General features: G+C 43.9%; 1 protein-coding gene across 2 annotated transcripts in view; it reads right to left on the bottom strand.

The window, feature by feature from the left end:
- Positions 1-22,518, bottom strand: part of Grik3 (glutamate ionotropic receptor kainate type subunit 3) — a 214,825-nt gene that overhangs the window by 79,899 nt on the left and 112,408 nt on the right. For both annotated transcript variants that reach the window (XM_034502711.2, XM_034502712.2), the window contains exon 2: positions 6,464-6,640. In XM_034502711.2, coding sequence (XP_034358602.1) covers positions 6,464-6,640 — 177 coding nt within the window. The remainder of the gene's footprint in view (positions 1-6,463; positions 6,641-22,518) is intronic.

Consider the following 22,518-nt stretch of genomic DNA (forward strand, 5'->3'; position numbering starts at 1 on the left):
AAGGAATTGAGCCACCCAGAGAATAAGTGCAGGCAGAGGAGTCTGGGGAGCGCTGGGTCGATTCCAGCCTGCTCTGGCCAGGCTTGGAAGGAAACACAGTGCTTTCTGGGCTGCTGGCGTGGAGCCTGCTTGGCAGACAGTCTTCTTTTAATTTTCCACAAAACATTTCAAAATAAAGGCAATAGTGAAAGTTCCTTTTAATGGGGAAAAGGCCTCCGGGGCCTCAAGCAGAGGAAGGACTAATTCAGCCAGAACTGGTGGGGTAGGAGGTGCCAGGTTTTGTATTGCTGTGTCCCCTTGCCCCACATGACATAAGGTGGCTGGATCCAGCTCAGGGGGTGGGAGGGATGGTGGTGGTAACGACTATCTAGAATCCATTAATTACCACTGGACTCCTCAGAATTAGGCCTAAGTGCAACTTCTTGGAAGGGTCCTAACAAAGCTCCTAAGGAATGCAGCCTGGAAAATCAAAGATCAAAACAAGTACAGGCCAGGGGAGACGGCAGCTCCTGGGGAAGAAGGGACTGCTGTGGTCAGTGGAAGCTGGCGCAGCAGAAGAACGGCCTGGAGCATCAGACAGAGTTCCTTCCATCTACGGGAAGGCTACCTGACAGGTTTGAAAAACTGAGAGTGCCATAGACTAAAGCACCCTCTGCCTACTGTCCTCTCTCTCTCTCTCTCTCTCTCTCTCTCTCTCTCTCTCTCTCTCTCTCTCTCTCTCTCTCTTTCTCTCTCTCTCTCTCTCTCTCTCTTTCTCTCTCTCTCTGTGTGTGTGTGTGTGATGGAACCCAGGGCACATGCCAGACAAGTGGCCCCACTCCTACGTGAGTCTGTTTGTTACTTTATGGCTGATTAAAATTCCATCATTTAACTATGTGCCAATCTGTTCGTCTCATGTAGATGGTCCCTTTGTCCATCTTTAGCTTTTTGTTTGTAACAGGAAAATGAGTAAATAGAGACATCCGTCTGTGGCGAGACTCGGCAGATGCATAGGCACATCAAGCACTGCTGTAGTGATGCTGAGTCCGTCCTACCAGCCTCGTGCACAAGAAACAAATCTCAACAGTCAAGTCTCACCATACACAGAAAATCACCTAAGACAGATCAAAGAGCCAACCACAAAAGACACAAACACAGATCTCCTAGAAGAAAACAAGAGAGACGGTCTTTAGGATAGACAGAGACCTCTCAGCCAGAACACACAAAGAGAATTATTAATAAATCGGACTTCCTACAATTAAGGACTTTGCTTCTCATGAGATATAACTGCTAACAGAGTATTAAAGACAACCCCACATGTAATGAATATAATACATATATAAATGTATATATTCACACTGCCCCAAAATGCCTCTTATCAGGATATGCAAAGAACTCCTTTAAATCAACAAGGAGATGACAAACAGCTCAATTTTGAAAAGGTCACTGAGAGGTTCTAAAAAAGAGAAAAGGAATATTCAAATGACTTATTCAACATTCAGATTAGCAGAGTGGGGCATGTTGGGTCTTACAGGCAACGGGACAGGGAAGCATAAACCTACTGCCAACTACCCCACCTGTTCTGGCTGAATTAGTTCTTCCTCCTGCATTGGGCCCTATGAGGCTTCCCCATTAAAAGGTACTTCCACGGCCTAATTATCAGATAAATACAAAAGAAAGTCACAATGAGATAACCACTTCACAAATCAACAGAGTGGCCGAAATCTTAAAAAGTCTAACTGACCTCTCTGCATGTCGGCACAGACGTAGAACACCTGCCAGCCTTGCGCACTACTGTGGGAATGCAGATTTGTACAACCACCTATGAAACTGTCTGGCTGTATATGGTGACCCCGTGCTTCAACTCCTAAAAACAAACTCAACAACCCTGGGTACCCACGCCCTGGGAGATAAACACAGGACCCTTCACAGAAACACTGCGATAGTAACTCCTGAGTGGGAGCACCTCGAGGGATAACGGAGAATGAGGTGCAGTTTTCAAAGGTTCCTCTGGTAGGATGCTGTCCTGAGCACAGGGCTGGGGAGTGCTGCAGGAGCCAACCATACAGACTGTCAGGCACCGGTGGGAGGCCCAATAAATGATGCTCAAAATGTAATTGCTGAGCGATTCTGACCCCATGACCTCTGAGGCCAGACCATGTCAGTCAGTGCATGGCAACAGCACAGAGTGGTGGCAGCCACACGTTTGTAGCATGGCTACGTGAGCTCCCAGAGACCTAGATGGGCTTGCCTGGTCTCTGGGCTTGATCTGGGTGCCAGGGATGCTGTCTTGATCTGGTTTAGACAGGTTTGTTTCTTCTGAGTACTCCCTGGCCAAGCCAAGGTTGTATGCTCCTCTCCTAAACTATTCCCTGAAGTTTTCAGGCCTGGGCCCATGGAAGTCTTGCAGGAGCAGGGACCGGCCACCTCTGCCTTTCTCAGCCTGTGATCCCTAACTTCTGTCACACAACAAATGATCACCCAGGATTACTCAAGGGCATAGACTGGCCATCATGCCAATTCCCCCCTGCTTTCCACATTGGCCTGCCCTTACTGTTTCCAACCATCCTTCAGAGCACAGCTTAGGCACCTCCTTCTCCAGGAAGCCCTCCGGCTAGTGCCTCCAGCTATGGTAGCTCCTGGTCCTTGGATGAGACTTCTTGGTATCTTGGCTATGACCTGTAGTGGGTGAAGGTTTATCTCCCACTGAGATTATCAGAAGGAATCTAATGTGAGTTCCGCACAGGAGAAATTCGTTCCTACTTTTTCTCTAATTTGTATATCAGATCAGACCATTAAGAATGGCTTTGGGCACCCTAGGTGTAGACACTGTGCTGGTGTAGGATAGCTGTGCTGGTTAGTTTTGTCAACTTAGCCTAAACTAGTGACACCTGGGAGGAGGGAATGGCAAATATGGAACTGCCCCCATCAGACAGGGCTGTTGTCTTGATTGCCAGCCCACTGTGGGTGGTGTCACTCCTGGCGGGTGGTCCTCTGTTACATACGGGAGCAGGCTGAGCACAGAAAGAGAGGCCGTAAGCATGGTCTCCGCTTCAGCTCCTGCCTCTGATCCCGGCCTTGGCTTTCTTCCAAATTGGATTCGGTCAGTGTTTTATCACAGCAACATAAAGCAAACCAGGACACTAGGTTATGTAGTAGGATATCAAAATGTGAATAGGGCCTGTGGTCTGGTGGAAGAGACAGAAACACACACATCCTCATACACACACCTTCACGCAATCGCAAAGCATCACTGGCCAGATGGCACAGCCTCTGGGCTGGTTGAACCTATGAGAGCTTCTGCTGTGACTCTGGCCTTTGCTGAGTCCTAAAGTTTCATGAATAGATCTGGTCCTATGTAGTCATTTGCATGTAGCAGGAAGGATTCTTTGCCTCCTGGTGCTGGTGGCAGGGTATGCCAGAAACAACCAAAAAAGACCAGAGGTGGGGCTCCTGACTACGCTAGGGTAGAATAAAACTGGTGGATGTCAAACATAACAGCTCAAACACACCTTGGAGCCTCTGACCTTAGGCACACTGTGTGTGTGTGTGTGTGTGTGTGTGTGTGTGTGTGTGTGTGTGTGTGTGTGTGTGTGTGTGTGTGAAGGGGACAACAGGGAAAGCCCTTGAGGGAGTCAGGCCCTGCCCTGATGGCCTAGTGGGTGGAAAAGAGGAGACAAGTGTACCCAGAGCCAAATCCCACTTTTTAGAGTGTCAGACACAATCCTAGGCCTTTAACAGAGGCACTATTTTACATTGTAGGGAGTTGAGGCAGTTTGTCCAACACAGTTGAGGTGGGAGTTGCTGGGAAGCCAGCTTGGGCAGACTTTCTGTGCTCAAAAGCTAACCACAGTGAGGCTTTGGAAAACAGAGCCATGAACAGGTAACATCCTGGCCTCTCTACCCCTGGCAGCCCAGGAGATTAAATGGTTTAGAAATCAGAAACTGGGGACTGGAGAGATGGCTCAGCAGTTAAGAGCACCTACTGCTCTTCCAGAGGTCCTGAGTTCAATTCCCAGCAACCACATGGTGGCTCACAACCATCTGTAATGAGATCTGATGCCTTCTTCTGGTGTGACTGAAGAAAGCAATGTTGTACTCATATACATAAATAAATAAATCTTTTTAAAAAAAGAAACCAGAAACTCTTTAGAGAGATGGGTAAGTCTCAGCCAGCAGAACAGACATAGATAATGCTAACCCCTAAACTCAGTTTACAGGGGTCTTAGACAACATTTCTTAGGTTCTTGTGGTTCATTGATTCATTCAACAATCACTTTACTGAGCAGTAACTATGGTCTCTGACCCTTCAGGTGCCCCAGAATAGATCAAATATCTAAAGAGAGTGTCCCCTTCAATAACGTGAGGGAAAAGGGAAAGTACATTAAAACACAACGATTTAACTAAAAATTGTGATATGAGCTTTGATGGGCTATGATATCATATTTCGGAAAAGATGACCTAGTCATTTTGGAAATGAGATTCCTTAGTCTTGATATCTTTAAATGGTTACATGGAAATCTAAGGTTCTGTAGAAGCTATTTCCAGTTAGCTAAGCCTTTAAGTTGAATTTGAATTAAATATATATGTAAAAATATATTTCAGATATGCAGTCTCCCTCAGGATCTGCAGGGAATTGGTTCCAGGACCCCCTGCAGATAGCAGACTGGCAGATGCTGGGTCCCTGGCGCAGAGGGGCTTGGTATTTGCATATATCTTCCACACACTATGCCTTATGCTCTATAGTCTCAAGACGCCCCATCCCACAATGCAATGCAAATGCTATGTAAATAGGCGCCGTGCTTATTGTTTAGGGAAAATGACACAGAAAAGTCTATATATGTTTAGTACAGAAGCAACTAGGTTTTTTCTTTCTTTCTTTTTTTTTTCCATCTCCTGAGTATTTTTGGTCCCTGGTTGTAGAGTCCATGAGCCTGGAGGGCTCACTGTGTGTATGAACACATGAATGGGTGTGTGTATAGGAGCTGTCTTTTAAAAGACACTAAAATGGGGCTAGAGAGATGGCTCAGCAATTAAGAGCACCGTTGTCCCAGCAGAGGAGCTGGACCCAGTTCCCAGCACTCACACAACTGCTTGCAATCAAACTCCCTTTCCAGGTGGATCTTACACCCTCTTCTGGCATATACAAGCACTGCATGAATGTGGTGTCCAAACCTACATGCAGGTAAACACTCATACCCCCCAAAAACCAAAAACAAACAAATCATTTTAAAAAGATAGAAATAAGCTAGGCAGCGGTAGTGCACCCTTTTAATCCTGGCACGCAGGAGGCAGAGGCAGGGGGATCTCTCAGTTTGAGGTCAGCCTGGTCTACATAGTGAGTTCCAGGATAGCCAGGGCTACACAGACAATCCCTGTCAAAAAACAAAAAGACAAAAAAAAAAAAAAACCAAAACAACAATAAAAATAGTAACAAAAAACCCAGTGTGCACCTGGGTGTGCTATGTAGCACACTGGAGACTGGTTGCTCACCCAGGCACTGAGAAGTCAGTTATTGTTGTGTGTGTTTGAGGACCCACGGGCAGTGGAATTCCCGACTTTTAAATGTGTCTGCTAATTAACAAATAAGGGGAATATCTGTTTTTATCTTTTTTTTTTTTCGGATTCAGGTGTGGGACAGCTTTGATGGAACTCACCACAACTTGCCTTTGTGAGTCGGGACTTTCTAGTGACTCTGTAGACAATAGAAAGTACACACTTGTATGAAAACAGGGCCAGTGTCAGACTTCAGGGCTCATCTGTAGGCTCTGGGGTCAAGTTGCTGCAGGCACTGAGCAGCAAGCTGTGCTCACAAAGTCTTTTTACGGCAGCAGATGGTGTGCTCTCCGGCTAATACAGTATCTGCTTTATATGGATGCTACCTATTGCTACTTGAGTCGGATGCCAATGAAAGATAAAATACGTTCCGTAGCAAGATGCCTATGGTTCATAATGACGCCTCGCATATTCTGAAGTGGCTGAGAGTGTTTTCAGTGTTCTTACCTGGAAGAAATGATAAATACTAGAGATAAATGCTAGATGTGGTGGGTGGGTGAGGTCCTCCGATTTGAACGACCCACAAGGCACACATGTATCCAAACAGCACGTCCTATACTGTAAATACTTTTAATATTTGTCCATCAATAAAGCTATTAGAAAAGAAAAATCAAGTTTGAAAATGTTCGCTTTGGTTCAAAGATCCTGGAGACTTTGGTTGACCTCCTCTCAGGCAATCTCAGCCACTCTCTCCCTTTCCTCAGTTTCTCCCTGGGTAGCTCAGGCTGTCCTTGTATTTGATACATAGCCTAGGGTGGCCTGAAGCGCAAGATCTTCCCGCTGCTTCCTGACTGCGGGCATTACAAGCTACAGCACTACGCCTGGGTAGCCGGGGACTTCCTTGCAGGCCCCAACCCTACTCCTGGGGGATTGGTACAAAGTGGGAAAGGCTCCCCAGCGCCCGCACCGTGAAGATCTGCTCACTCACCCTTCTTGGTGGCCTCAAAACTGTCATGGAAGTGAATCCTCTGAATGTCGTAAGTCAGAGTCGTGTTGGGCAGCAGAGTCCTGTTCCTGTTGATGATATTAGCTGAAAATCGGAAGGCGTGCTCCTCAGCGCTCATGACCTGGGCGTTGGGACCGTCCGCATACTCAAAGATTCCTCCTGTGAGAGATGACAGAGCTGTGTGTGGGAGGAGGGACGGGCAGGGAGCACGGACGCTCGGCTCAGGTTTTAAAGACAAGTCCCTCTCACCCCAGTGTTCAGTAAGATCCTAGGTAATTCCCATGTTCAAAAAGTATACATTTTACCCAACTAGCAAACTCCCCGCTAACACAATCTGACAGGCCCAAATAAGATTACCAACTTAATACCGCTATGAAAATGCTTAATAGAGTTTTGGCAAGTAGAACCTACCAGAATATTACAAGGCTAACATACCATGACCACATAGTTTTATTACAGGAATGCAAGACCAGCTCAGTATAAAGGAATCCACGAATCCCATTCCACCACATCAATAGTTCAAAGGAGACAAAAGTATGGCTCACTTGCAAAATTCAGTCTGATGAAACTCAGTATCTACTGCCACAGAAAATGTCCAATAAGACATTGGCAGGAAAGACACTTCCTTCAACAACTCCAGCTCATCTCAGCCTTAACATCGCAGTAACTAACACCCAACGGAACACTAAAGACCTTCTTGTCAAAGGAAAAATTAAAAAAAAAAAAAAAAAAACTGTTGATGAAGGTTCACGCTGCACGCCACTAACCGGGAGAAAACGAGACTGGACGTGAACGGGGAGGCTCGCAAAGGTGCGGGTTGCTGTTTGCACGGGATATAAATGTTAATGTATTGTGACTGTACTCACTCCCCATTGCTGTCTCTCAGTTTCCTCCCTCTCTTTCCCAACTACCCACCCCGATTTCATGATTTTTTTTTTCTTTTTTGTATGCTATCTATGGGTCTTGCTCAGGTGGTCTTGGTTACTGAATGTTCATGATGGCCATGCCACAGTCTCCTTTCTGTCCTCTGGCCATGATGGCCATACCACAGCCCTTCTTCCTGCCCTCTGGCCATGATGGCCCCGCCACAGCCCTTCTTCCTGTCCTCTGGCCATGATGGCCCCGCCACAGTCTCCTTCCTGCCCTCTGGATCTTACTGTCTTCCTGCCTCCTCTTCCCCAATGCTCCCTGAGTCTCAAAGGATCTGTCTCCTGAGGGCTGAAACTCAACAGACACTTATTCTCAGCACTTTGGCCGACTATGAATCTCTGCTTTGACCAGTGCACAGAGTCCAGTGAGGCTTTTCAACCATGGTTGTAATTTGTGGGTATAAACAGGAAAAATTTAGAAGGTGGCTTAACTGCGTGAATATTTATCAAATCATCAGTAGTAGATTTCACCTGCAAGGCCTGTGAGAACCCTCGCTGTCACTTTCTGAGCAGGTTTATACAGCACCACGCATATATTCCTCCTGTGGAGCAGGCCTCAGATCCACTCAGGAATTGGTAGGTTGCCCTGGAACATCAATGCTACTACCACACCAGTGGGGGCAATGGGCAAGCAATAAACAAATAAATACATAAATAAATAAATAATCTCCAACCACAAAGACAGGCAAGAGCTGTTAGGAAAAGTTAAATAGCTAGTCAGCACTTTTGTGTTTTGTTTTTGTTTCATTTTGTTTCTAGACAGCATTTCTCTGTATTCCTGGCTGTCCTAGAACTGGCTCTGTAGACCAGGCTGGCTCTGAACTCACAGAGATCCACCTGCCTCTGCCTCCCAAGTGCTAGGATTAAAGGTGTGCGCCACCACCACCCAGCAATTCAGTGAGAACTCATAGAGAAACTTAAAAGCAAAAGGGTTGTTAACATCAGCACAAATAGCAAACAACAAATAATAATGCAAGTGTAAACACGTAATTCCAATAGTTTATAAACGAGGAAAACAAAGAAAACAGCTTCAGCAGGAGAGATAACCAAGCTGTAGGCATGTGGCTCACGCCTTGGATCCCAGCGCTCAGGAGGCAGAGGCAGGAGGACCACTGTGAGTTTAAGACATGCCAGGGGTACATGGCAAGACCCTGGTGGGGTCAGTGAAACAAGCCAAGAGACAGAGATAGAGAGACAGACACACGTGGTCCTGATGCTGCTGTTCCTTGGGAAGTAAAGTTTTGGGTCTCAGTTTTCTCCAAAGTCACTTTTTTTTTCAGTTTATTTCAACTCGAGTCACGACCACAGAAAAACTTCTCGTGCACTTGGAAAAATGACTCTTAAATGTGAAGACTCAACATTAGACAATGACTGAAAAATGTCTTTACAGGAATGATGAAAGGTGACTTGTATTATTATCAGATTTTAAAATATATCATTAAGCCAAAATAATTAAAACAGTGTTGTAATAGCGTCTAAAGACACGGAGGATCAAGAGAACGAGATAAAAAGCCTTAGAAAGAGCTCAGGAGAGACAAGTATCTAAGACATGAACAAGACGGGTGTTTCACTGCAGCAAAAGAATGAATTATTCATTAATTGTGTTCTGACAATTATTCTATTATTTGGGGATTTCAGGTTTTTTTTTTTTTTTTTTTTTTTGGTACAAGGACTGAGCCCAGGATTTCATCCATGCTAGGCAAGTTCTCTACATGCCTGGTTCTTTAGATTCCAATATTAATACATTCTAACTCTAGATGAATTAAAGATTAACAAGCAAGTAAGAGAAAGGTGAAAGAGAACACTATAAAACTGCCAAAAATAGAGAAAATAGTGTATAATGTTGGAGTGGAAGAAGCCTGCTTCAGCATTTCAGTAAAGTCAGAAAATGTGGAAGAAAGACTGGTAACTTCAGGGAAGTAACATTAGACTTCTCTGCAGCAAAGTCATCACGAACAACTTTGAATGGCGAGAGGCTAAACCTGGACAGCAGCACAAAAGTTAATACTGTAAAAAGCACTTAGAATCCGCAAAACAGACAGGTGCCCCAGTGTAAGCAGGTGCAAAGTGGAAAGTCTGGGCATTCATTAAGAAAAAAAAAATGCTATCAGTGGTTGGAGATAGGTGTCACCTTTCCTCCTAGTTAAATAAACTCTTCCTGTTGAAATTAACAAGACCCCAGTGCCGCTCCTCTGATGGGGAGAGGGAGAAGACAGAGGAAAACACATGGGCATCTGCTTCTTTCTTGACAGACGTCGGGGGGTGGGGGATGGGGGGGTGGGAAATGGTACACACTCCTATTCCTAACGGCCATGTATGGAGAACATCTAGAAATACCCAACCAGGGGATGGTAAGTCATGTATAATCCGCAGACCTGTAAAGCTTTAACGATATGAGTCCTCATCAGAGAAACTCCTCTTTGTAACAGATGGAGGCCATTACAGAAAACTACAACCAGTCAAAATGCAGGGTTGTGGTGCTGGGTCACAACGGTTACAACCTCAGCAAAGCTCCTGTCCCTAACGCTCAGGGATCATTGCAGAAGAGGAGACAGAAGGGGCCAGGGGGCCAGGAGGTGATGTCTCTGAGAAATGTCGGAGAAGCTAGACCCAAGAAGTTTCAGAAACATGGCTGCCTAAGCAAGATTCGAACAAGCTTGCAATCTTGTCAGACATGCTACCGTGGAAGAAGAAAATCTCTCCAGGTCTTCACCCTAGACAAGAAGCACAGGCGACTGAGGAATGCTGAGAGCACGAGAAATAGTCTTCCTCAGAGAAGGGTGCACAGGTTGGCTATCCAATACCAAACAGTCAGCCCTGAAAACATATGTATTGTATAATATATAATATACAGTAATATAATATACAATATATGATATATATGATATATAATATATATTACATGGACTGAGCAGGTTATATTTCTATATTTAGGAATATACATGTGTGAAGTGTTCGTGTGTGTGTGTAATAATTAAAGAAAAAGGGATCGTGAATTTGAGAAAGAGTAAAGAAAGTTCATAGGAGGTGTGGAGGGAAGAAAGAGAAAAAGAAGGTGGTGTAATTTTATTATAATTCTCCAAAATTATTTTTAAAAGTTTGTTGTTGTTATTATTGGTTTTTTTTTTTTTTTTTCGAGACAGGGTTTCTCTGTATAGCCTTGGCTGTCCTGGAACTTACTTTGTAACCCAGGCTGGCCTCAAATTCAGAGATCCCCCTGCCTCTGCTTCCCAAGTGTTGGGACTTAAGGCATGCGCCACCATGTGCAGCTATTTTCAAAAATCATAGCGATGTGGAAATGTCCGTGATGTGTCTGCTGCTGCAGTTGTGAGGAAATGCAGTAAGGGAAGAAGAGTGGAACAGGATCGGGTGGGCTTGAACCACTGCCATGTGTTTATAGACAAGACTCTATTCTTTCAGTAATGAGTTTTCTTGAGATATTGTTGGTGTTCCACAAAATTGATCTGCTTTGGGTACATGGTGGTTTTGAGTAAGAAGTCATTCAAGCAGACCACAGCCCAATTTCAGAACTTCTCCACTATCCCATAATACCCCCATGGCCATTTCACTGGAAATGAAGCCACTGGTTTCCCCCAGGAAACCAATAATTTGCTTTTTGTCTCCAAATATTTTTTTTTCTAAACATTTCATGCAAATAGAATCGCACAGTAGGTGTTCTTCTGGGTCTGGCTTCTAGTGCTGAGTGTTTTGGGTTCATCAATGTACACATGCGTCAGTAATAAACATCACTGCTGAGCATAGATGCACCGCACTCTATCCATCTGCCAGCTGATGGGTATTTGGATTGTTTTCATTATTTGGGAGAATTAAAAGAAAAAAATGTGGCTTCCAGTTTCTGGTCTGTCATATGAAAAACTTGGGGAAAACACACCCCACCATCTAATGACAACTTTTCTTGAGTCTGTAAGCATGAAGCCCCAACACAAACATTTCTTCCAAAGTGGCCAAAGAGACCTGAGTATCACAGTATATTGAATCCTTAATGGAAACCGCAGACTTATGTACTTAAATACTTAGCCCCCAATTGGGGGCGCTATTTTGGGAATCTATAAAATCTTTTGTATAGATAGAGGGCCTGGCTATCAGGCATAGGACCATAGAGACAGGGATAGGTGATAGCTGGCCCCAATTCCAGCCTGAGGTCTTAGCTTCCAGGTTCCTGATCTGACCCAGAGATATAACAAATGATCTACCAGCTCCTGCCTCCACAGATGGAGTTCCAGATGCTGAACCCTCCCCCCACCACCTACCACCACCACCATGAAACTGTAAGCCAAAATAAAGCCTTCTTCCACTACATTGTTCTGTCAGAAATTTTGTTCCACCTATGAGAAAAGGATGCAGAAGTAGAGAGAGACCCTGGGAGCAGAAACCATCATGAGATCCAGTAGGAAAACACAAATTGCAATTGACAAGTTGTTGGAGACTCACTGTAGATAAGCCGTGGGACAAAACCTGCAGCAAGCACCATTTACCAGGTCCCACATTTTTGGGTTCCACACCTTGAGCCTTTCCAGGGTGTCACAGTGAATCCTGGGATGGAGAAATTCCCATGTGCATTCAACAGTGGAAGGCAACAGGAACCATTTTAAAATATGTCAAAGATTTTTCTTCTTCCTTATAAGGTCTGTCTCAAAGGAAATTAGTTAACTGGAGCCTATGCTGCTGGAGCTTGAGGAGACCCTAGGGTACCTGAGGGGAGGGAGATTCAGATTCTCATGCTTCACCCAGGGGTGGAAGAGAGAAATACTTGGGAGGAGTCACCGGTTCTGGAGGAAAAGCTCAGGCTCATTAAATAACTCACCCTGGCTCTGGGAAGGTCTGCAGGAAAAGCGTCTGCCTCACAGCGGGAGGACTAGAACTCAGATCCGCAGCACCCATGTCGAAGCCAGGAGGGAATGGCAGCTCTCCTGCAATTCCAGCACTGAGGAGACAGAGACAGGAGATTCCTGGAATAAGCTGAATAGCCAGAGCCAGAGCCAGAGCCAGAGCCAGAGCCAGAGCCAGAGCCAGAGCCAGAGCCAGAGCCAGAGCCAGAGCCAGAGCCAGAGCCAGAGCCAGAGCCAGAGCCAGAGCCAGACGATCTGCCTCAGTGGATAAGATGAGTGGTTGGGGAAGACTTTGAACATCAGCCTCAGGTCTCTACATGTGTGTGCATATATGTGCAAGCATGCCTGTAGGGCATGCATATGTGTGCAAATATGCATGTGGGGCATGCACCTGCACATGTGCACACACACATGCACACACAGAAAACAAAATAAAAACCAAAAACATTGAAGAGGGGAAGGAAAAAAAGGAAGGAAGGGGAAGAAAGGAGAGAGAGGAAGAGAGAGAGAAGAGTGATCCTAATCACAGGATTGGAAAACATCACACACACACACACTAGCAAAAAAGATACACAAGTATCAGAATCAAACACAGAGATCACAAGAATGTTGGAACTCTCCCACTAGGAATTCAAAACAACCGTGTCAATATACTAAGAGCTCTTGGGGCAAAGTGGACAATATAGAAGATGATGAACTTTTGGGAAAAGGAGATAAAACAGAATGCCAGAGAGCAAAGCACCGTGACAGAAACGAAGATGCCGGGCATGGACTGCTGGCAGGCTGAGTGTGAGCCTGAGGAAAAATGAGTAGAAATATTCAAACCCAAAAACTGAAGGTAGGCACGGGGAAGAGAAAGCAATAAGACACAATATCTGAGAACCTCAGGCTGCTTCAAGTTAAAAAAAGGGGGTGGGGGTGGAGTCTCAGGAGAGAGTTGTGAGAAGAAGAAATAATGAACACAATAATTGCTGAAAATGCCTCCCAAATAAATGTCAAACACTCAACCAAAGGTTTAGGATGTTTGGGAAACCTCATGTCGGATGACCCCTGACCCCGAGGCATACCATACCATTTTCAAATAGCAGAAAGGGAAAGATTAAAAAGAACCCTGTCAGGCTGGAGAGATGGCTCAGTGGTCAAGAGCACTGACTGTTCTTCCAGAGGTTCTGAGTTCAATTCCCACAACCATCTGTAATGGGATCCGATGCCCTCTTCTGGTGTGTCTGAGGACAGTGACAGTGTCCTCATATACATTTAAAAAAAAAGAAAAAAAAATTCTGTCAGAAAAGAATCCTGTCAGAATACAGAGGAAAAACACACCTTGTATACCAACTAGCAAAGATGGAATTATATTTGACATCGCAAGACCACCTTGTTAAGAAAAAAGTGGAGTGAAATATTTAAAGTGCAGAAGGAAATAAACACCAACCCAGAACTGTTTAGTTGGACAAATTATCCTTCAAATGTGAAGAGAAATAACAGCTAAACTGAAAGGAATTTATTTACAGTAGACCTGCACTTCAGGAAACGTACTTAGAGAGCGGAGGAAAATGATGTAGGTCGGAAATGAGGACCAAAACAGAGAATGAAAAACACTAAGGAGAAATTAAGTGAGGGCAAAATTACTTTTTTCTCATTCTGAATTGGTTTAACAAATAACCACTTATCTGAAATGGTTAAAATCACACACACACACACACACACACACACACACACACACACACACACATTTATAAGCCAAATAAATGGCATCACAGATACCAGGACGGACGGAAGAATTGCCATAAGAAGGTACTAGCTTGTTACTTGGGAGTGTGTATTAGTTGTAAATATGTTTTTTGAACCTTGCAGCAACCAAGGTTTGTTTGCAACCTGTGGCTCAGGACCCCTTTTGGGGGTGAGGGCGAACTGAACAACCTTTTGCACCAATGGAGTATCAGATCTCCTGCTTATCTGATATGATTCATAACAGCAAATTACAGAAGTAGCAACAAAATAATTTTATGGTTGGGGGTGTGATGGTTTGAATAGGAATGACCCCCATAGACTCATGCGATTTAATGCTTGGCCCATAGGAAGTGGCACTATCATGAGGTGTGACCTTGTTGGAGGAGGTGTGTCACTTTGAGCTCTTAGATGCTCAAGCTACACCCAGTGTGGTGCACAGTCTCCTGCTGTCTGTAGATGAAGATGTAGAACTCTTGGCCCCTCGAGCACAGCACCATGTCTGCCTGCATGGTGCCATTTTCTCACCATGATGATAACTGACTGAAACTGTAAGCAAGCTCGAATTAAATGTTTTCCTTTATGAGAGTTGCCTTGGTCGTGGTGTCTGTTCACAGCAGTAAAAACCCTGAGAAAGGGAGCCACCACAACACGAGGAACTATATTAAAGGGTCACAGCATTAGGAAGGTTGAGAACCATTGTATTAAAGAGAGTACAGCTGACACTCTAAGAGATGGAAGGTTCTAGAATCATAAAATCTGTTTGACAAAGTAAAAGGCAGAGAAAGAATAGAAAACTAAAATATAGCAGAGAAACGGCGAGAAACAAGGAATTATTAACCTAACTATACCAAATTTGGCTTTAAACATCAGTGTCTACAATGCATCTGCAAAAGCAAGAAAAAGAAATAGGCACCTGAATTAGAAAGGAGGATAATATTATCTCTCTATGCAGCTATGATTTTGTATGTTGGAAATCTAAATCCTTCATAAAAACCATTAGAACTAGTAAATTTTATAAAGTAGAATATTAAGTCAAGATGATGAAGTTGCATTTCTATACATTAATAATGAATCATCTAAAAGAAAATTATAAATACAACTCCACTTCCAATGTCACCAAAAGTATAAAAATGTATCCATAAGATCTAAAATATTTGTTTTTAATTATGTGTATATGCAGGCCCAAGCATGTGTGTACAGCAGAGTCCAGAAGAGGTTGTCAGATCCCCTGGGGCTGGAGTTACCTCCAGGAGGTTGTGTGACAGCCCATATAGATGTAGGAACCAAACTCCAGCCCTCTTCAAGAGTGGCATACACTCTTAAGCACTGAGCTGTATCTCCAGCCCCTATGCTAATAATTTTTTAGACAGTGAAATACTTGTAATTTGACTTAACCAAGGAGATAAAAGACTTCGACGATGAAAAGTACAAAATTATTGCTGAACAAAGTTAAAGGAAATGTAAATAAAGAGAAACACACCCTATGGGTATAGGCAGGACATCATGATATCAAGGTATCAATATTGCCCCAAACAATCTACAGAGTCAATGCAATCTGGTCAAAACCCTGATGTTTGTCTGTTGTTGTTAAAACAGAAAACTCCATCCTAAAATCAACACAGACACTGAACTCTGAATAACCTATGCAGTCCTGACAAGGAACAAATTTAGAAAACTCCCAGCCTAATTTCAAACTTTCTACTTACTAAATATAAGGTCTAAAATCAGACTCGTAGAAGGAAACAGGGCCAGAGCAAGAGCATTATGGCATGAGATTTGGCAGGGGTTTTCTTAGATACTAATGGAAAAAGCATTGGCAACAGAAGATAAACCAGACAAGCAGAACTTCATGAAAAAAAAAAAACTAAGTATGCATCTAGGTACACAACGAAGAGTGTGAAAAGTAACCTGGAGCTTGTTGAGTGTTGAGCCACCAGAACAGACAAAAAATTGTATACCCAGGATATACAGTGAACTTCCAAAACACCTAAACGAAAACCTAATTTATAGCTGGATGCTATGAACCTGAGGATGGCTCAGTGGTTAAGAGCATTGGCTCCTTTTCTAGAGGACTGGGGTTCATTTCCCAGCACCCACAAGGCAGCTCACAACCATTGTAACTAATTCCAGGGATCAAATACCCTTTTCCAAGCTCCTTGGGGACCAGGCATACAAATGTGTACACGTCATTTACAGGCAAAAATACACGTACATGAAGTAAAATGAATAAATCAGTTTTTAAAATCCTGGATGTTATGATTTTAATATTCCATGCTCCTCCTGCTGGCCCCGCTCCCACATCAGGCCCATTGGTTGACATCTAATACCCAGCTGGTGATGCTGGGAACTTTAGGGGGTGTGGCCTTGCTGGAGGATGTAGGTCACTAGGATGACCTCTTGGGCTATATATTGCCTTTGTCACTTCCTGGACCCTCTCTGCTTCCTGTTAGCCATGATGTGAACTGTTTTGTTTCACTGCCAAATGCTTAGCCTCACCTCACCTCAGGTCCACGGCAACGGAAACAACCAATCATGAACTGAAATTCTAACGCTCTGAGCCAAGAGAATTCCTTCCTTCTTTAAGGTGTTTTCCTTAGGCATTTAAATAAAGACAGGAGTCTAGAGAGATGGCTCAGTGGTTAAGAGCACTTATGCCCTTCCGGAGGATTGGGTTGGGTTCTACCCTCTGTTGTAGCTCACTGTAACTCTAGTCTCCAGGGAGCCAATGCCTTCTTTTGGCCTCCATACTGCATGCACATAGCGTGCAAACATACATGTAGGCAGAGCACAAATACATACAGTCCTGGCTAGATTCATGCCAGCTATAGTCATCTGAGAGACGGGAACCTCAACTGAGAAAATGCCTCTATAAGATTAGGCTGTAGGCAGACCTGGAGGGCATTTTCTTAATGGGGGATTGATGGGGGAGGGCCTAGTCCATTCTGAACAATGCCTCCTCCAGTGGGCTGATGGTCCTGGGTTCTCTAAGAAAGCAGGTTGAGCAAGCCATGAGGAGCAAGCCAGCAAGCAGTGCCTTCCATGGCCTCTGCTCTGATCTTGCCTCTCTCAGCTCCTGGCTCTGGGTTTCCACCCAGATTGAGTTTCTGCTTTGGCTTCTCTCAATGAACTGTGATTTAGGATATAAAGTCAAATAAACCCTTTCTTCCTCAAATCGATTTTGGTTGTGGTGTTTTATTCTAGCAATAGAAACTCCAATTAAGACACACGTAAAATAAAGGTTTAAAAAATATATAAATCTATGTATAAGTAAGGATAGGAAGTCTGACTGAAAGAGTGGGTAAAAGGTTTAAACAGGCACTTTGTTTTTCAAAGAAGATACAGAAATGGCCAACAAGGCTCCTGAAAGATGTTCAACATCAGTAATCTCTAGGGAAATGCCAATTAAAATCAAAGTGACATAACTGTCTCACATCCTTAAGACAGACACTATTAAAAATGCTGCTGAAATAGTCTGGTGAAATGGATCAGCTGGTAAACACCCTTGTCACAAGCATGGCGACCTGAGTTCAATCCTCAGGATCCACGTGGTGGGATGAAGAACTGACTCCCACAAGTTGTCCTTTGACATCTGCACGTGTGCATTCCACGATGCACACACTCCCTGCCACACATAGACAATACACACCTAGATGCAGTTTTAATAATAAAATAAAATCAATTCAAAAATGTGTTTATGAAGCAATGAATTAGATGAAAGGTCGGGAAAGTTGGGACTCGTGTATTCTGTTAGTAGAGACATAAGTGGTCCGGCTACTCTGTAGAGCAGTATTGCGGAAATAGAATTATTATATTAGGATATGGCCCAGCCATTCTATGCATAGGAATATATCCAAAGGATAGCAGGGCCATAAGCAGGGATCTGTACACCCATGTGAATAGGTGTTTTACTCATAATAGTAAAAACACAAGGGAAAGCCAAGCTGTGCACCAGAATGAGATGTTAAGCAGTCTGTGGTACCTATATACAAGATAATATTATTCGGTTATAAAATAAAATAAATTCTGAGACATGCTACGACATGAATAGACAATGCAGACATCATACTAAGGGCTCTTAGCCCAAGAATTCAAACATTGTCAATTGCTTTTTCTTATAAACTAGCAAAAAAAAAGCGTGATTTGAAAAATTTAAAAACTCACTCTACTCAATTAAAACATGAAGCTGATCTTTGCCACGGATAACATATGACTATATATCAGTATGAAAAGAAAAAGATCTCAACATGGATCCTACATCTTTCACAAAATGAGTCGTGTGACCTATGACACCATAGAAGGTCACGAGAACGAAGTTTAGACTTGGCTTTGGCAATGACTTTTTAATACACCATCAAAGGCCCGCTCCATAAAACAAAGACTGGATAGGCTGGACTCAATCTTTAAATTGTCTGCGTTGCCAAAGGTGCTTAGAAGAGTGGAGACAAGCCACGGATTGGATGCTTTTGGTAAAGGACTGTTATCCAAAACACACTTGAAAGTAAGAAAACAAACAAACAAACACATAAAAATGGGCCAAAGACAGTAACAAGCAGCTCATCACAGAAGATGTACAAAAGGTGAGCAGGCCAAGAAAAAGACACTGCCCTATAGCATCCTTGCAATACAAATGGAAACTATAGCATGTTTATGAGAATAGCCAAAATCCAGAACACTAGCTGGGTTGGCTCATCTTCACTGTCAGCTTGCCTGGATTTAGAGTCACCTAGGAGACAAACCTCTGGATGTGCCTTTGAGGGTGTTTCCAGAGAGCTTAAGAAGAAAAGACCTGCAGGGTGGCAGTGGGGTGGCACACGCCGTTAATCTCAGCACTCAGGAGGCAGAGGCAGGCGGATCTCTGAGTTTGAAGCCAGCCTGGTCTACAGAGCAAGTTCCAGGACAGCCAGGGCTACACACAGAGAAACCCTTTCTTGAAAGGAAGGGAAGAAAGAAGAGGAGAAAGAAGAAAGAAAAGGAGGAAGATGAGGAGGAAGAGAAAAGGAGGAAGGAGAGGAGGAGAAGAGAAGGAGGAGGAAGAGGTAGAGAAAGAGGAAGAGGTGGAAGAAGAGAAGGAGGAGGAGGAAGAAGAGGAGGAGGAAGAGGAGGAAGAAGAAGAGGAGGAGGAGGAGAAAGAGGAGGAAGAAGATGAAGAGACCTAAACCTGGTGGACACCATTCTTAGCCTGGAGAGCTTGACAGAATCAAAGGGGGAGAAAAAGACTGGGTCTGAGCCCTAACATTCTGCTCTCTCTGCTTGCTGACCCTGGGTCTAACCACCCATCCTACACTGCCATGCCTTCCCAGACACGATGGGCCACATCTCAATTCACAAGCCAAAACAAGCCTTTCTCCCTTAAGGTGCTTCCTGTCAGATATTTGGTCACAGCAACAAGGAAGGGAAGTGACACCCTGACGACAGCAAATACTGGTGGAGATGAGGAGCAATAGAGACATCCCTGATGGAGGGGATACAGAACTCTGACTCCCGCTGATTATTAAGACTCAATATACTCTCTGGGCAATGGTGGCACATGCCTTTAATCCCAGCACTTGGGAGGCAGAGGCAGGCAGTTTTCTGAGTTCGAGGCCAGTCTGGTCTACAGAGTGAGTTCCAGGACAGCCAGGGCTACACAGAGAAACTCTGTCTCGGAAAAAAAAAAAAAGACTCAATATACTCTTTTCAAAGTCTCATCCTATGGCCTGGAACTCATTATGTAGCCCAGGCTGGGTTCAAACTCATAACAACCCAACATTCCTGCCTTAGCCTCTCATGAAAATCAAACATGTGCTTGTCATTCAATCCAGTGGCTGTGCTCTTTGGAATTTACCCAAAGGCGCTGGCAACCTAAGTCCACTTAGAAGCCTGTACAAAGGTGTTTACAGCAGCTTTATTTAAGGTTGTTCAAACTGGGAGGCAACCAGGATGCTCTTCACCAGGTGAATAGACAAAGAAGCAGGGATATTCACACAGTGAGATGTTAGCCCACTCTTACATCAAACCATGAAACGATTGAAAAGAGGATAGAAAAAACTTAGGTGCATCTTACACAGAGAAGCTGGCCTGAAAAGGGCTGCAAACTGGACATTCCAGCAGTATTCTGGGAAGGGATCATGTGGAGATTGTTAAAAAAAACAAACAAACAAACAAACAAACAAACAAACCAGTCAGTGGTCACCAGGGATTGGGGGGCAGGGGGAGAGCTGCGTAGGAGGAAGCAGAGAGGCATTTTAGGGCACTGAGATGGTTCTGCATGACACTGCAATGGTGATCTCATGTCACTATGGATTTGTCAGACCGATAGTGTTCAATACTGAAAGCAAACCTTACCCTGAATCACACGCTCAAATGAAGTCTATTGAATAGAGAAACAAACAGGGGCGGGGTGGAGTGGGGTGGGGTAGTTCAGCCAGTAAAATGCTTGCCTTGCAATCCTGAGTTCAATCCCTGGATGGCATACAGCAAACAACAAAGGATGCTTTCCAAAACTAAAGGTTTGATGGTGCGGGCTTGTCATGCTCGTCCTGGGAAGGCTGAGACCCGTGAGGCTCCATGGCCAGCCAGCCAGCCCAGACCACTAGGTAAGTTTCAGGCCAGTAAGAAACCTTGTCGAAAGAAGGTGGACAGACCCTGAGGAATGACACCTGAGTTCGTCCTCTGACCTCCACACAGACACACAAGCATGTGCATGTATGTATGTGAAAGTGCACACACACACATACCTGACACAAAATAAATAAAATAAATAATAAATATATTTTATTAAATTTATTAAATTTAAGAAATAAGTTTATAAATAACTACATAAAATAGTTGATAACAAATAAATATTAAGATAAATAAAAGTAATAAAAGATCAAAAGGAGATCAAGGAAAATAGTGAGCGTGTTAAAGACGGAGGAGCAAATCCATCCTTCGCAGGGGACGTTAGCCCACCAGTTTTAACACCTAAGGACACACGCTTGTGAACCTGTGTAAATGAGCGTAAACCTCACACAAGCACGAAACAAGATGAGAAGGAAGATGGTGACGGGCCCTTCTCTGTGTTCTGCTTCTCCAGAAAGCTCCGCCCATAGCATGTGTACCACTTCTAATGAGAAGAGTCACCGCAGCACTGTTTATGTGCTTAATGGATCAATAAATGGTCAAATGCAGCTGGTTGATCTCTCTAGAAGCACGACACAGTCTTCATGATCAAACTCTTTTAAGGTTACACAGTCTGAACAAGACGCAAAAGACTGGAGGTTTCACCGCCAGAAAAGACGCAGCTAACATTACTCAGAGTGGCTGAGGAGATAGATGGCTTAGTAGGTAACCGCTCTTGCTGTGCAAGTGGAAGACCAATTTGCATTCCCAGGACTAGTGTAACCCCATCACTGGAGTGGAGCAAAGGAAGCAGGCAAGGAGACCATAGGATCACTTGGGCTGGCTGGCCTCCAGCCTAGCCAAAACAGAACAGAACAGAACACCAAAAACCTGAGTTTGGGGTTTAATGAGATATACCTGACCACCTATTCTGACCTCCATGCATTGATAGACACCCATGTGCACATGCATGCATATCTTTAACATACACACAAGCATACAAACACACACATACCACACACACACACACACACACACACACACACACACACACACAACTTGCAGATGATACTTATTACAGTTCCCTCAAAAACGCAAGGAAATCAGATGAAAACGGAAGCCACTAAGCCCGGAGCACACCCAAGGGCCAGCATAGGAATAACCCAGTACATACAACCTCCCTGTGCCTCGGCCATAAACAGCAAGAAATTGCAAGGAATAAAAAGGACCCTACTCACAAAAGCAACAGAAAAAAAAATAGTAAAATGCCTTACAATAAATGTGCAATTCCTCCATCAAGCCAAGTACAAAACTTTACTGGGGGACATAAAAGAAGACTTGAATAAATGGGGAGACATAACTTACTCCCGGAAGGGCCGGCTCAATATTGTAAAGATGTCAGTTCTCTTCAAATTAATTTATAAATTTAATGCGATTCCAATTAAAATAAAAAAGGACACACCAGAAGGACACACACCAAAATGTTAACAGTGGTAGTTTCTAGAAAGTAAAAAAAAAATGTAATGGTGCGTGTGCTTTTGCTGTTGTTTGGCTAGCCTTCCGTGTCGAGGAGAGGACTGGGGAGTGAGAGAGGCTTTAAAACGCTCTGAAAGAAGGTTTAAGAGCACGGAAGGCAGCCATCGCCTTCCCTCAAAACACTGCAAATACTATCATATGATCAAATAAAAATCAGGTTTAAAATATTATTTATAGCTACAGAAGAAAAAAAAAAGCTGGATTTGTACCCAAATGTTACAGCCGACTAAGTCTGTGCACAAGGGGTTAATGGATTATTTTGATCTTCACATTTTCTGAAGTTTTCCAAATTATTTAGAACAAATATGTACTGTTGCTTCAAAATAGTTTTACAAAGTGTGTTTGTGTGTGTGTGTGTGTGTGTGTACACGAGTGCACAGTGTTCGATGGCTCAGTGGGAAGAAACACTTGC

The sequence above is a fragment of the Arvicanthis niloticus genome, chromosome 5, assembly GCF_011762505.2.
Source record: "Arvicanthis niloticus isolate mArvNil1 chromosome 5, mArvNil1.pat.X, whole genome shotgun sequence".
Classification (NCBI taxonomy): Eukaryota; Metazoa; Chordata; class Mammalia; order Rodentia; family Muridae; genus Arvicanthis; species Arvicanthis niloticus.